Genomic DNA, 13,725 nt, shown 5'->3' on the forward strand with positions numbered 1-13,725 from the left:
ACTGGAATGCTGGGTAAGCGTTACCGCGACGACCGGGAACCGCGCGAGCCGAGGAGAGGGCGGTGACGTCACGCCCGGTCGAACTCCAATTTTGCGGAGTCCTTTGTCCAAAAAACGCCTCGCGATAACGTGGGGGAATACGCTCCGGGTGTCAGGTGAGTCCGGCGGGAATCGAACCCGCAACCCTGACGTGACGCGACGCGTTTCTCACCCTGGTGGCTGACTCACGAAGAGTTACAAATCTGTTTTCCTAAAGCCGCACGTGGCAATTTTACCCGTTGGCGGCCCCCAAATGGCAGCGAGAGCTAACTGTTTTGAATTTGGAGAACTTCATTACCCAGAAGCCCTGTGTGGTGAGGTCAGTAAAGCGGTCTGTGCTGCTTTATACCAAAGGAAACCAAAGATCTAACGCTGGTGAGTCCAGCAGGGAGAAGGTACAGCGGCTCAGTTAGTGGGACGGGACGCTTTGATGTGACCCGCACGCGCTCAGTGGGGCCTTCAGCGTGACATCACCGTCCTCTCCTGCTTTATCCTTGTAGCTCGGAGGCTGGAAAGTTCCCAGGTGTCTTGAACGCATCGCGAGTCTCACACATGCACAGATTGTTTGACGGACTAGAGGAGGAAGAGGAGGGAGAGGAGGAAGAGGAGGGAGAGGAGGAAGAGGAGGAAGAGGAGGAAGAGGAGGAAGGCTGGAGCCTCGTCACAGGCTGCACTGGAGAGATTATACATGAAAATGTGTCCTTTATATCTGAGTCATGCATCTGTATCTGTCCCACCTGTCTGTCTGTCTGTCTGCTCTCCTGTCTGTCTGTCTGTCTGTCTGTCTGCTCTCCTGTCTGTCTGTCTGTCTGCTCTCCTGTCTGTCTGTCTGTCTGTCTGTCTGTCTGCTCTCCTGTCTGTCTGTCTGCTCTCCTGTCTGTCTGTCTGTCTGTCTGTCTGTCTGTCTGTCTGCTCTCCTGTCTGTCTGTCTGTCTGTCTGTCTGTCTGCTCTCCTGTCTGTCTGTCTGTCTGTCTGTCTGTCTGCTCTCCTGTCTGTCTGTCTGTCTATCTGTCTGTCTGCTCTCCTGTCTGTCTGTCTGTCTGTCTGCTCTCCTGTCTGTCTGTCTGTCTGTCTGTCTGCTCTCCTGTCTGTCTGCTTTATGGCTTGACAATAACTACATTCCCACAGGAAAACATTTCTTATCGATATCTTGTCTCTTAACTGCAGGCGAAACGATCCAAACAATCAAAAACCGTCTTAAAAATCTGTTTTTGGCATAAAAGTAAAAAATTAATAATCAATTGTCACATCCAAAGATCTTTTTTTAAACTCCTCGTTACCCAAATCTGATGTGTGAAGAGCCGAAACATGGAAAACATAGAGATAAATATCAGACTGTTTCTCTGCTTCTGTGTAAATTAAGGTGACTGCTCTATTCAACAAATCAATGATCAGTGATTATTCATTAGTGACATTCATTTTTAACTCTTCGTAACCCAAATCTGACCTTTTAATTGTAGGGTAAATGTGGAAAAAAAGTCAATAATCAATCATTACCTAATTACCTAATCATTCACTTAATTAATCATTAGGTGAAGCTGGAGAGACTGCTGTGATACCGAGCTGTGGGTCCCGCTTGTGATTGCATTGCCATTGGTCAGATTGGTATCTAAGCCCCGCCTCTTTCAGGTGATTGGCTCGTCGTCGTGTCGACGCTGTTAACATGTTGTGCTGGAGGGGAACACGCGTGTTGAAAACGAGACGCTGAAAACCGACCCGGCTTTTAAAAATAAAAACACGCTGAACCTGAATGAAACAAACGTGTTAAAAAAGGACAGACTGTGATTTTTAGACATCTGGAACACATGCTGTGTCGTTTTTCAACACATTTATATTCAGCAAGAACACCACCTATAATATCATATCATATTATACCAGATTATATCATATGTTGAGGTTTTTAACATTAGCATGCCTGGACAGGGCAGGGGAAACAGTCAAAATCAGATTTAGTCTATCCTCTCTGGATCTGGATCAGACTGGATCAGACTGGATCAGACTGGATCAGCGGTACAGAGCAGAACAGTGCAGGTCATGTGATTCTTTATGTTGCACATCAGGGATTTGATTATAATTCCCCGAACTACAGAGGGCGGCGTCACATTTGGAAACAGATCATGCACGACTGCTTTTCAACAGAATAAAACTGTCAAAACACAAAACTCACCGTTTGTATCTGATGAGTTTCTGAACCCGGACAGGGAAGACCGCTCTCCTTAGATTTTGTCATCAGTGATTTGCCACACACGCTGCCTGATCTGTCAGTTTGCTAGAAACCAGTCGGTTGTCCGGTAACTCAGTGTGGAATAACCACAACTACCAGACCGAGGCTGCGTTCACACATGACATTTCAAAAAGCTGCCTGGAGCTTCCTGTGAGGAGAAATAAAAAGCGGATCACGACATCGTTATCTGACGTTAGCTGAGCGGCTGCTAGCTCGCTAGCTAACTTAGCTGCTTAGCTCTTCTAGCAGATAACACAGTGCTGAGCAACAAGAAAAGACTTACAGATATCCCAATACGGTTTGAGAACTGTAAAGCTTGGTTCACGTCACTCGGCACTTTTCTGAAAAGTTGAACATTTCTCCATTTTTTTTTCCAGAGCGCCTGCCTTCCGCTTCCCGTTGGTTTGAAACAAAAAAAAACGGTGGCGGTTTTGAAAAGACGCTTAGTGTGAACGCAGCCTCAAATCACTGATGTAATTTTGAATTGGATTATCTGACCTCCTGCAGCAACTCTGATCCGCCCGGACACACTTCGTCCGGTTTTCCCCTCCAAAACTTTATCGGCAGTGTCTGCAACAAAAACCCCTGAAAGCCCCGACGCCTCGGCCCGTACAAAGACAACGGAGGACAGAAAGAACCAACAAACACAACAACAACAAAAAAAAAAAAAATACGTTTTCATAATCGCTAAACTCTTCTCTTTGATTGGACGAGGACAACACGGGGAAGCAGGGTGCCAAAGTGCCTTTTGCATTCGTCAAAATGGAAAAAAAAAAAAAAAAAAAAGGAGTGAAGTTCCTACATGGCTTTAAAGCTTCGGAGTTCTCAGCGCTCGACTCGAAACATTTTAAACGTCGCCGTCGTCGTGACGATGACGATGATGATGATTACGATAACGATGACGAAGAGTAGGTGTGCTAGCCTCCCGCCGCCGCTCAGCAGGGCTTTTTGCATAAAATGTAAATTCATCATCAACGTCCTGATTTTTTTTTTTTTTTTCAAATACACCCCCCCCCTCCCTCCCTCCCTCCCTCCCTCCCTCCCTCCCTCCCTCATTATTTTAATTTTCTCTAAAATATTTCATCACAGGCAAGAAGATTTTTTTTTTTTTTTCACGAATTCCGTTTTTGTTGTAGCTTCTTTTTTTTTTCTTCGTCGTTGTCGCTGACGTCGTTGTCGTCGTTGTCGTTGTCGTCACGGTTGTCGGTGGTGTTGTTGTTGTTGTCGTTGTTGCTGTAGTTGCTGTAGTTGCAGTAGTTGCTGTAGTTGCTGTAGGGCCAGAGGGGGCGCTGCAGGCTACGAGCCGTCCTGCTCTGTTGAGTCCTCCTGCTGCTGCTCCTCTCCAACCTTCTCTCCTCCGTTCATCGTCGGACTTCCATCTTCTTTCCTCAGCTTCTCCTCGATCTCATGCAGCGACGGCTCCTTATACATACAGACTGGAGAAAGAAGGAGGGAGAGGGAAGAAGGAGTGAGCAAAAGGGAGGAGAGGGGAGGTAGGGAAGGAAGGAGGGAGACAGGAGAGGGAAGAGGAGAGAGGAGAGGAGGGAGATGAGGGAGGAAAGGGCAGAAGGAGAGGTGATGGAGAGATGGATGGAGAAAGAAGGGGGGAGAGGGAAGGAGGAGTGAGCAAAAGGGAGGAGAGGGGAGGTAGGGAAGGAAGGAGGGAGACAGGAGAGAAGACAGAGGGAAGGGGAGAGAGGAGAGGAGGGAGATGAGGGAGGAAAGGGCAGAAGGAGAGGTGATGAAGAGATGGATGGAGAAACAAGGAAGGAGAGAGGGAGGAGAAGGGAGGTGGGGAAGGAAGGAGGGAGAGAGGAGAGAAGAGATGGATGGAGGGGGAGAGAAGACAGAGGGAAGAGGAGAGAGGAGAGGAAGGAGATGAGGGAGGAAAGGGCAGAAGGAGAGATGATGAAGAGATGGATGGAGAAACAAGGAAGGAGAGAGGGAGGAGAAGGGAGGTGGGGAAGGAAGGAGGGAGAGAGGAGAGAAGAGATGGATGGAGGGGGAGAGAAGACAGAGGGAAGAGGAGAGAGGAGAGGAAGGAGATGAGGGAGGAAAGGGCAGAAGGAGAGATGATGAAGAGATGGATGGAGAAACAAGGAAGGAGAGAGGGAGGAGAAGGGAGGTAGGGAAGGAAGGAGGGAGAGAGGAGAGAAGAGATGGATGGAGGGGGAGAGAAGACAGAGGGAAGAGGAGAGAAAGGAGACGAGGGAGGAAAGGGCAGAAGGAGAGATGATGGAGAGATGGATGGAGAAAGAAGGAGGGAGAGGGAGAAGAAGTGAGCAAAAGGGAGGAGAGGAGAGGTAGGGAAGGAAGGAGGGAGACAGGAGAGAAGACAGAGAGAAGAGGAGAGAGGAGAGGAAGGAGATGAGGGAGGAAAGGGCAGAAGGAGAGATGATGAAGAGATGGATGGAGAAACAAGGAAGGAGAGAGGGAGGAGAAGGGACGTAGGGAAGGAAGGAGGGAGAGAGGAGAGAAGAGATGGATGGAGGGGGAGAGAAGACAGAGGGAAGAGGAGAGAAAGGAGACGAGGGAGGAAAGGGCAGAAGGAGAGATGGATGGAGAAAGAAGGAGGGAGAGGGAAGAAGAAGTGAGCAAAAGGGAGGAGAGGGGAGGTAGGGAAGGAAGGAGGGAGACAGGAGAGAAGACAGAGGGAAGAGGAGAGGAAGGAGATGAGGGAGGAAAGGGCAGAAGGAGAGATGATGAAGAGATGGATGGAGAAACAAGGAAGGAGAGAGGGAGGAGAAGGGAGGTAGGGAAGGAGGGAGAGAGAGAGGAGAGATGGATGGAGGGAAACAGGAGAGAAGACAGAGGAGAGAGGAGAGGAAGGAGATGAGGGAGGAAAGGGCAGAAGGAGAGATGATGGAGAGATGGATGGAGAAACAAGGAAGGAGAGAGGGAGGAGAAGGGAGGTAGGGAAAGAAGGAGGGAGAGAGGAGAGATGGATAGAGGGGGAGAGAAGACAGAGGGAAGAGGAGAGAAAGGAGACGAGGGAGGAAAGGGCAGAAGGAGAGATGATGGAGAGATTGATGGAGAAAGAAGGAGGGAGAGGGAGAAGAAGTGAGCAAAAGGGAGGAGATGGGAGGTAGGGAAGGAAGGAGGGAGACAGGAGAGAAGACAGAGGGAAGAGGAGAGGAAGGAGAAGAGGGAAGAAAAGATGATGAAGAGATGGATGGAGAAAGGAGGAAGAAGAGAGGGAGGAGAAAGGAGGTAGGGAAGGAACGAATAGGAGAGACAGGAAGGGGAAGGAGAGAGAGGGAGGGATGGAGGGATGTGGAGAAGGAAATAGAGGAGGAAAGGGAGGAGAGAGGGAAGAGCAGAGGAAGAAGACGAGGGAGGAAAAGAGAGATGATGGAGAGATGGATGGAGAAAGAAGGGAGGGAGAAAGGATGGATGGAGTGGGAGAGAAGGAGGGGAGAGAGTACGAGAGAACAAGATAGAGATGGGAAGGGGAAGGAGAGAGAGAGGGAGACGGGGAGAAGGGATGGAGGAAGCAGGTGAAGTGAGTAGGAGAGAGGGAGGCAGAGAGAGAGGAAGGGAGGAAGAGGAGTGACAGGGAAGGCAGGGAGAGTGAGGAGGAAAGAGGGAGAAAGAGAGGGAGGGAGAGGAGAGAAAAGTAGAGAGGAAAGGGAGGAAGGGAAGGAGAGAAAGAGAGAGATGGGAGGGAGAGGGACAGTAAAGGAGAAGGGAGAGAGAGAGAGGAAGAAAGAGAGAGGAAGGAGAAGGGAAGGAGAGAGGAAGAGAGGGAGGAGGGGAGAAGGGAGCGGAGGAATGATAGACAGAAAGAAAGAAATAGGGAATGTGATAGTTGAAGGATATTTTAAAATACATTTAGATGGGGAGGGAGGGGGAGGGAGAGAGAGAGAGAGAGAGAGAGGGAAGAAAAGAGGAGAGGAGATGAAAGGAGAGACTGAGCGTCGGTTCATGTTTCCAGTTAAACCTCCATCTGTGATATTAGAGCTTCACTTTGTCCTCAAACTCAGAGGAAGTCAGCGAGTCGCACTTCCTGCAGGACGACCTCTGCTCAGCGCCGCTAACTTCACTCTGCTGCCTTCATCTGGTCTGACCTGTTCAGGAAGACCTTCATCTGGTCTGACCTGTTCAGGGAGACCTTCATCTGGTCTGACTTGTTCAGGGAGACCTTCATCTGGTCTGACCTGTTCAGGGAAGACCTTCATCTGGTCTGACCTGTTCAGGGAGACCTTCATCTGGTCTGACATGTTCAGGGAGACCTTCATCTGGTCTGACCTGTTCAGGGAAGACCTTCATCTGGTCTGACATGTTCAGGGAGACCTTCATCTGGTCTGACATGTTCAGGGAAGACCTTCATCTGGTCTGACCTGTTCAGGAAGACCTTCATCTGGTCTGACATGTTCAGGGAGACCTTCATCTGACATGTTCAGGGAGACCTTCATCTGGTCTGACCTGTTCAGGAGACCTTCATCTGGTCTGACATGTTCAGGGAGACCTTCATCTGGTCTGACATGTTCAGGGAGACCTTCATCTGGTCTGACCTGTTCAGGGAAGACCTTTATCTGGTCTGACCTGTTCAGAGAGACCTTCATCTGGTCTGACATGTTCAGGAAGACCTTCATCTGGTCTGACATGTTCAGGAAGACCTTCATCTGACATGTTCAGGGAAGACCTTCATCTGGTCTGACATGTTCAGGGACACCTTCACCTGGTCTGACCTGTTCAGGGAAGACCTTCATCTGGTCTGACATGTTCAGGGAGACCTTCATCTGACATGTTCAGGGAGACCTTCATCTGGTCTGACATGTTCAGGGAAGACCTTCATCTGGTCTGACATGTTCAGGGAGACCTTCATCTGGTCTGACCTGTTCAGGGAGACCTTCATCTGGTCTGACATGTTCAGGGAGACCTTTGTCTGGTCTGACATGTTCAGGGGAGACCTTCATCTGGTCTGACATGCTCAAGGAAGACCTTCATCTGGTCTGACATGTTCAGGGAGACCTTCATCTGGTCTGACCTGTTCAGGAAGACCTTCATCTGGTCTGACATGTTCAGGGGAGACCTTCATCTGGTCTGACATGTTCAAGGAAGAGCTTCATCTGGTCTGACATGTTCAGGGAGACCTTCATCTGGTCTGACCTGTTCAGGAAGACCTTCATCTGGTCTGACCTGTTCAGGGAGACCTTCATCTGGTCTGACATGTTCAGGGGAGACCTTCATCTGGTCTGACATGTTCAGGGGAGACCTTCATCTGGTTTGACATGTTCAGGGAGATCTTCATCTGACATGTTCAGGAGGACCTTCATCTGGTCTGACATGTTCAGGGAGACCTTCATCTGACATGTTCAGGAGGACCTTCATCTGGTCTGACATGTTCAGGGAGACCTTCATCTGGTCTGACATGTTCAGGGAGACTTTGATCTGGTCTGACCTGTTCAGGGAGACTTTGATCTGGTCTGACATGTTCAGGGAGACCTTCATCTGGTCTGACATGTTCAGGAGGACCTTCTTCTGATCTGACATGTTCAGGGAGACCTTCATCTGGTCTGACATGTTCAGGGAGACCTTCATCTGGTCTGACATGTTCAGGGAGACTTTGATCTGGTCTGACATGTTCAGGAGGACCTTCTTCTGATCTGACTTGGTTTGACAGTGGTTAAATTTAAAGTTATTACATTTTCAAACCTCCGTCCTTTTCTCCAGTCAGTTTCAGACTAACTCCAGGAAACGCATCACAGCTGGACTCACCCCTGATTGGCTCTCCTCACTAAAGAATGACTGAAATCCGTCCAATCAGGGTCCAGCATGCAGCATTTGAACTGAAAGCCTCCACTCAGCAGGTTTACCTCATTTGAATTAGAGGAGGCGCTGCTGTCGGCCAATCAGGAGCCAGTATCGACGTGACGATTCAGTTCAACTCGTTCAGTTAAACTGTGAACTAAACTACCTTTACCTGCAGAACATCACGAAGAACTTTATTCTGATGCTGAGACAGAGGAGAGCTGAGAACTGAATCATGAAAACTGAGTCATATGGATCTTTAAACATTAGCTGTAACATGCGACCAATAATGTGACTACTGCCACTAGTTTGAATAAAACAGTGTGACACTCCACTAATAATCTGGTTTACAGATTACAGACTGTACAGCTGAGAAAAAGTGAGCGTTTCAGATGATGTCTGTTAAAGGAATAGCTCACCCAAAAATTAAAACCCTGTCCTCATCTCCTCCCCCTCATGCCAGTTGAAACTCAGGTGAAGTTTGTCCATATAACACACAGGGAGGCTGCAGCACAACTCCATAGCAGCCTTCTCCAAAACAACTGAAGTCAGTGGGGACCAGTTCTTCAGAGTTCCACAAAGACCTACAGTATATTTACACCATCATTTAGTGCAAATCTGAACTACAGCTGATTGATTTGCAACAAATAATGGTGTATAGGTCTTTCTATTCACAGTGTGATTGTTTGTCTGTTTTTGTTTTGGAGCTCTAAAGAACAGGTCCCCATTGACTTCAGTTGTTTTGGAGAAGGCTGCTACCAAGTTGTGCTGCAGCCTCCCTGTGTGTTATATGGACTAACACATTTCACCTGAGTTTCATTTGGCATGAGGGGGAGGAGATGATGACAGGATTTTCATTTTTGGGTAAACTATTCCTTTAACTGTTTGAAGTTAGATTCACCACTAAAGGTAGGCTAAGCTACGTTAGCTTATAGCATTTAAGGGGCTATATGAAGCTACAGGTAGCTGTTTGATGCTTACCAGCTGGTTTGCTAACATGCTAATGTTGACTAGAAGAGCTAGAGAGAGAAGTCCAGTCTGTGATAAAGCTACGTTAGCCTCGTCGCTAACGTTAGCTTCCAGTTGAGTTCTGACAGACTCGTCTGCTCAGTTCTCACAGTGTGACAGACTTTACAGCCTTAATGTCCAGACTGTGTTGTCACCATAGCAACTAACACTTAAAATTCCATAGTCGCCATTTTAAGCTGTACCAGACAACCTGTCTCTCTGCTGCAGTGCATTCTGGTCTCTCTCCTGCTCCTGTGGTGGAGAAATTGGTCTCTCTCCTCTTCTCTGATGGATCTCTCCCTGTATGATTGTTGAACATGTTCAGGGAACACCTTCATCTGGTCTGACATGTTCAGGGAACACCTTCATCTGGTCTGACCTGTTCAGGGAGACCTTCATTTGTGTGGTCTCCGTGTGTGTGTGTGGGTGTGTGTGTGTGTGTGTGTGCCTGTCTCACCTTCGATGGGTCTGGGGACGAAGTGTGAGCAGGGTTTGGTCTTCTTCACTCGGTTTCCCTTCATGATGACTCCGTCCTTGTTGAGGCCCAGGAACCAGGCGCGGCCCGACTCGTGCTGCCGGTACAGCGTGGACGAGTAGATGACGTAGTAGTTCTCAAACACCGACTCCTTAAACTTACACTCCCCTGTGAGAGATATCCTGACACACACACACACACACACACACACACACACACACACACAGAGATAAAAGAGAATGGGTTTGAATGAATAGGTTTCCTTAAAATAAAGCGCAAACGATGACATTAAAGAACATGTTTTTTATCGCAAAGGGAAAGAAATTGAACAATATATTAACTGTTAACTGTTTAAATTATACTTAGAAATACGAAACACTTCATCAAGTGTCACATTCCCTCGACCTGCCTCGTCTATTCAGTTAGTGATTTCCTACGTTACCCAGAATGCCTTTTCACCAAACCCCAGAGAAAGGGGGCGGGAACTTGTTTTCAGTCAAAGGTGCGGTTCCAAAAACTTCTCTCTCATCCACGCCATTAGCCCTGTTCACACAGGACTAGTATTACCTGGGGACCTCATGTGATTTAGGAATTACTCCCCCACGTTAGGGCTGGGCGATATGGACCAAAAATCATATCTCGGTATTTTTAGGCTGAATGGCGATACACGATATATATCTCGGTATTTTCTACGAAGTGGGCTAAACGTTCAGTTGTAAGTAGAGCTGGGCGATATGGACAAAATCAAATATCACAATATTTTTGACCAAATACCTCGATATCGATATTGCGACAATATTGTAGGGATGACTATTGGTGCTTTCACAAAATATTTACACAATGAGATTTTTGATAAATAATCATCAGTAATGTGGATATAATGACTAAGTGGGTAAAGGCAAATAATAGAACAGCTAGAACAGTCTGGTAAGTTCAGAAAATGACATCACTTTACTGTAATGCAGCCTTTAAAACCAGGAAAAGGTACTTATGCCATATCACCATATTACCATATCCAAAATCTAAGACGATATCTAGTCTCATATCACGATATTGGTATAATATCAATATATTGCCCAGCCCTACCCCACGTCTGTGTTTCGTTAGGTGCATTCACACAGGATAAGCGAAGTCTGTATTTTACTCGAATTTACTGATATTATCCCCGGAAAAGAGGCGGAAAAAAGGCGCGGAGAAAACAAAAAACCTTGACAAAAAAAAAAAAAAAGAGACTAATATTATCACACGACCTCTGTGTTTGGCAAAACATGGTAGGTCATTTGCGGTGGAATTTTTACTTTACAAATTACGGACATGGCAGATTCGCACGGGATTAAGATCACACATGACCTCCGCAATTATTACAAATTACTGGAGGTCCCCAGGTCATACTAGTCCCGTGCGAATAGGGCTAAAGTTGAACTCAAATAACGGCATTTTGCTGTTAAGAGGTTCGCTTTTATGTAGGCTCACCTGTTAGCTAACTAGCAAATACTTTATTAAAAACGTGTTTAGACAGTATTTAGATAATGTCAGCTAGATAATGTCAGCTTGTTTGCTTAGCAATTTATCAACTTTTCTCAGGAGAGACTTTCAAGACATCTGGTTAGAACAAGTGAAATTATCAGACGTTTAATTTCTTCTATTGTGATGATTTCTTAAAATAAATCTTATAGACATGAATCAAGTGAAATGAAATGAGCAAAAGAGATAATTTGACTAAAAATATCCTGACGTTGATAAACTGGATAGAAACTGAAATCCCAACATAATCTAACACAGCAGTGGTGAAATCCAGACACTCTCTCATAAAGTTTCAGGTCTTTTAGCTTGTGACATGAAATCATAAATATTTGAGAAACTAAATGTGAAATTTGTACATAAAGTGAGTATGTGGCTCTGGATGCGGCCACTATTACGTAAATTAATGATCAGTTTATGAATTATTGATCAGTTTATGAATTAATGATTAGTTTTATTTGAATGATCTCAGATCTCTGGATTCCTAGTTGATCGGCTGCCTTCATCTTTCTTCTAACGCTGCAGGTATACAGGCGTGAAAGGATAATATTTTTTTAATTTTTTCCACCGGTCCAGCGGTCCGGCTCCTGTCTCTGCACACAGTCAGCAGAGTTCAGATCTCAGTTTTCCTCCTTCATTCCTTCTTGTCCGGTCTGAAAAAGAAACTTCCACAGAGCGAGAGAATCCATGAAGCCAGACTCTCTGTTTTCTGCTCATTTCCAGTGTTTTCATTTTAGCAATCTGTGAACCCATCGTCTATCGGTCTGATCGATCAGACTCTGGGGGCGACGGACAATATTTGGGGGTTTCCGGTGCAGCCAGCGGACATCCGGGCCAAGACTTCCTCTTCCTGAGCCGGTCATTGTTTACAGTCCGATTAGCGACTTGAGACGCGAGAATGGAGTCGGAGTCGAGAGACGAGTCTCATATGCAGATATCTGTTTATAGAGATTAGCCCAAATGTCATTCGGACCTAAAACACCTACAGACAGTTTGGATGTTTGTGTTTTGTGTGGAGAAACGTTCGACTCTCACGTCTCAAGTCGCTAATCGGACTGTAAACGAGTCTTAGCCTGGAGAGGAAGTCTTGGCCCGGATGTCCGCTGGCTGCACCGGAAACCCCCAAATATTGGCCGTCTGATCGATCAGACCGATAGACGACGGGTTCAGAGGTTTTCATCTCAGAAACACTTAACTGTCTCATCCACGGCTTTTTATCAGCAGCACAGCAGCTCGGTTCAGGCTGACTTTCACACCGGAGAGTTTGGATCTAAATTCCACACAGCATGCGTTTCAAAGTGAGTGGAGGAAATGTAAACTAGATGTAGACAGAAGTAAACGGGCTGTAACTGAAGGCTGTTACCCTTCAGAACGGGCTTACAGAGGGAGAGCAGAGGCTATAGAACTAGAACAGACAGAATGGGTTCTGGTTAAATCAGCCAACGCCGAGCTGGAAGATTTGAAGCCAAATTTGACTTCAGTGGAACATTTTCCAAAAACAATTTTAGCACATCACTGCCCTCCAGACAGAACAGGTGTGTGTGTGTGTGTGTGTGTGTGTGTGTGTGTGTGTGTTCTGCTCTGATTGAGTCCTTTCTCCACCTTGACCACCTGTTATATCCAGAGGGCGCACACACACACACACACACACACACACACGCACACACACACACACACACTCACAATCTTAATCCATGAAGGCCACAGGATCTTAGCCATGGCTGCCGCGTACTACTTTGAGATTTAACACTCTTAAGGTGCGCATGATGTGTGATGTCATAATTACATCATCACCGAAGCGTGAGGCAGAGGGCGGCAGAGTTAACAAAGATGACAGCGTCACCGGGACGGATCAAACGGCTCGTCATCGCTCTCTTAGTTACAAACAAAAAAACGAGAGACGCAGGAAAATCAGTTTCTCCTCCGTCTCCGTCTCGCATCACGCTGTCGGCTCATTGGCCGTGCTCTGAAAGGTCAAAAGGTCAAATCGCCTGAACTCTGAGGAAAACAACCGCTCAGCCTGGAGTCTGAATCCACTGAACACAGCAGCAGATTGTGTTGAAAATCATCAGCTACATGAACAAATAGAGACAAACTTTTTGTTTTCAAGGAGGAGAGAGAGGAGAGGAGAGGAGAAGAGGAGAGGAGAGGGGGAGAGAGAGGAGAGGAGGAGAGAGGAGAGGAGAGGAGAGGAGAGAAGAGGAGAAGAGGAGAGGAGGAGAGAGGAGGATTTCTCGCTCTTCTTTTCTTCTCTGTTTCCCCGTGGCAGCGCTGGGTGTTTCTCCATCACAGTTATTGATCGGTGTCAGAGAGTATTGATCAGCAGCTCAGCTCCTCCTCCTCTTCCTCCTCCTCCTCTTCCTCCTCCTCCTCCTCCTCCTCTTCCTCCTCCTCTTCCTACTATTCCTCTTCCTCCTCCTCCTCCTCCTCCTCCTCCTCCTCTTCCTCCTCCTGCGAGCCGCAGCCTCAGCACCGTTGACCAACATTTATAGGCAACGTAGGTGGAGCAACTTCACCCGCAGCTTCCCATCGGTCCGCTAGTCTCTCTGGCTGTGGACCAGGACTGAGAGGCAGACTGCAATCCAGACTCAGACCGGTTGAGGTTCAGACTGCAGTCCAGACACAGACCGGTTGAGGTTCAGACCGCAGTCCAGACACAGACCGGTTCAGGTTCAGACTGCAGTCCAGACACAGACCGGTTCA

At 47.2% G+C, this 13,725-nt stretch overlaps 1 protein-coding gene across 4 annotated transcripts in view; it reads right to left on the minus strand.

Moving 5' to 3' along the window:
- Positions 1-3,560: 3,560 nt before the first annotated feature.
- Positions 3,561-13,725, minus strand: part of LOC139659469 (fibroblast growth factor 12-like) — a 32,177-nt gene continuing 22,012 nt past the window's right edge. For 2 of the 4 annotated variants that reach the window (XM_071537751.1, XM_071537753.1), the window contains 2 exons: positions 9,484-9,664; positions 3,561-3,700 (listed from right to left, as the gene is read on the minus strand). In XM_071537751.1, coding sequence (XP_071393852.1) covers positions 3,561-3,700; positions 9,484-9,664 — 321 coding nt within the window. Of the gene's footprint in view, positions 3,701-9,483; positions 9,670-10,068; positions 10,077-11,114; positions 11,132-11,221; positions 11,232-13,725 lie in introns of all 4 variants that reach the window. The other 2 variants (XM_071537752.1, XM_071537754.1) reach the window with 2 other exon arrangements.

This window comes from Centroberyx affinis, unplaced genomic scaffold (assembly GCF_046629955.1).
Source record: "Centroberyx affinis isolate AG114_WGS23_722 - 3 ecotype Tasmania unplaced genomic scaffold, CSIRO-AGI_Caff_v1 ptg003118l_1, whole genome shotgun sequence".
Lineage (NCBI taxonomy): Eukaryota > Metazoa > Chordata > Actinopteri > Beryciformes > Berycidae > Centroberyx > Centroberyx affinis.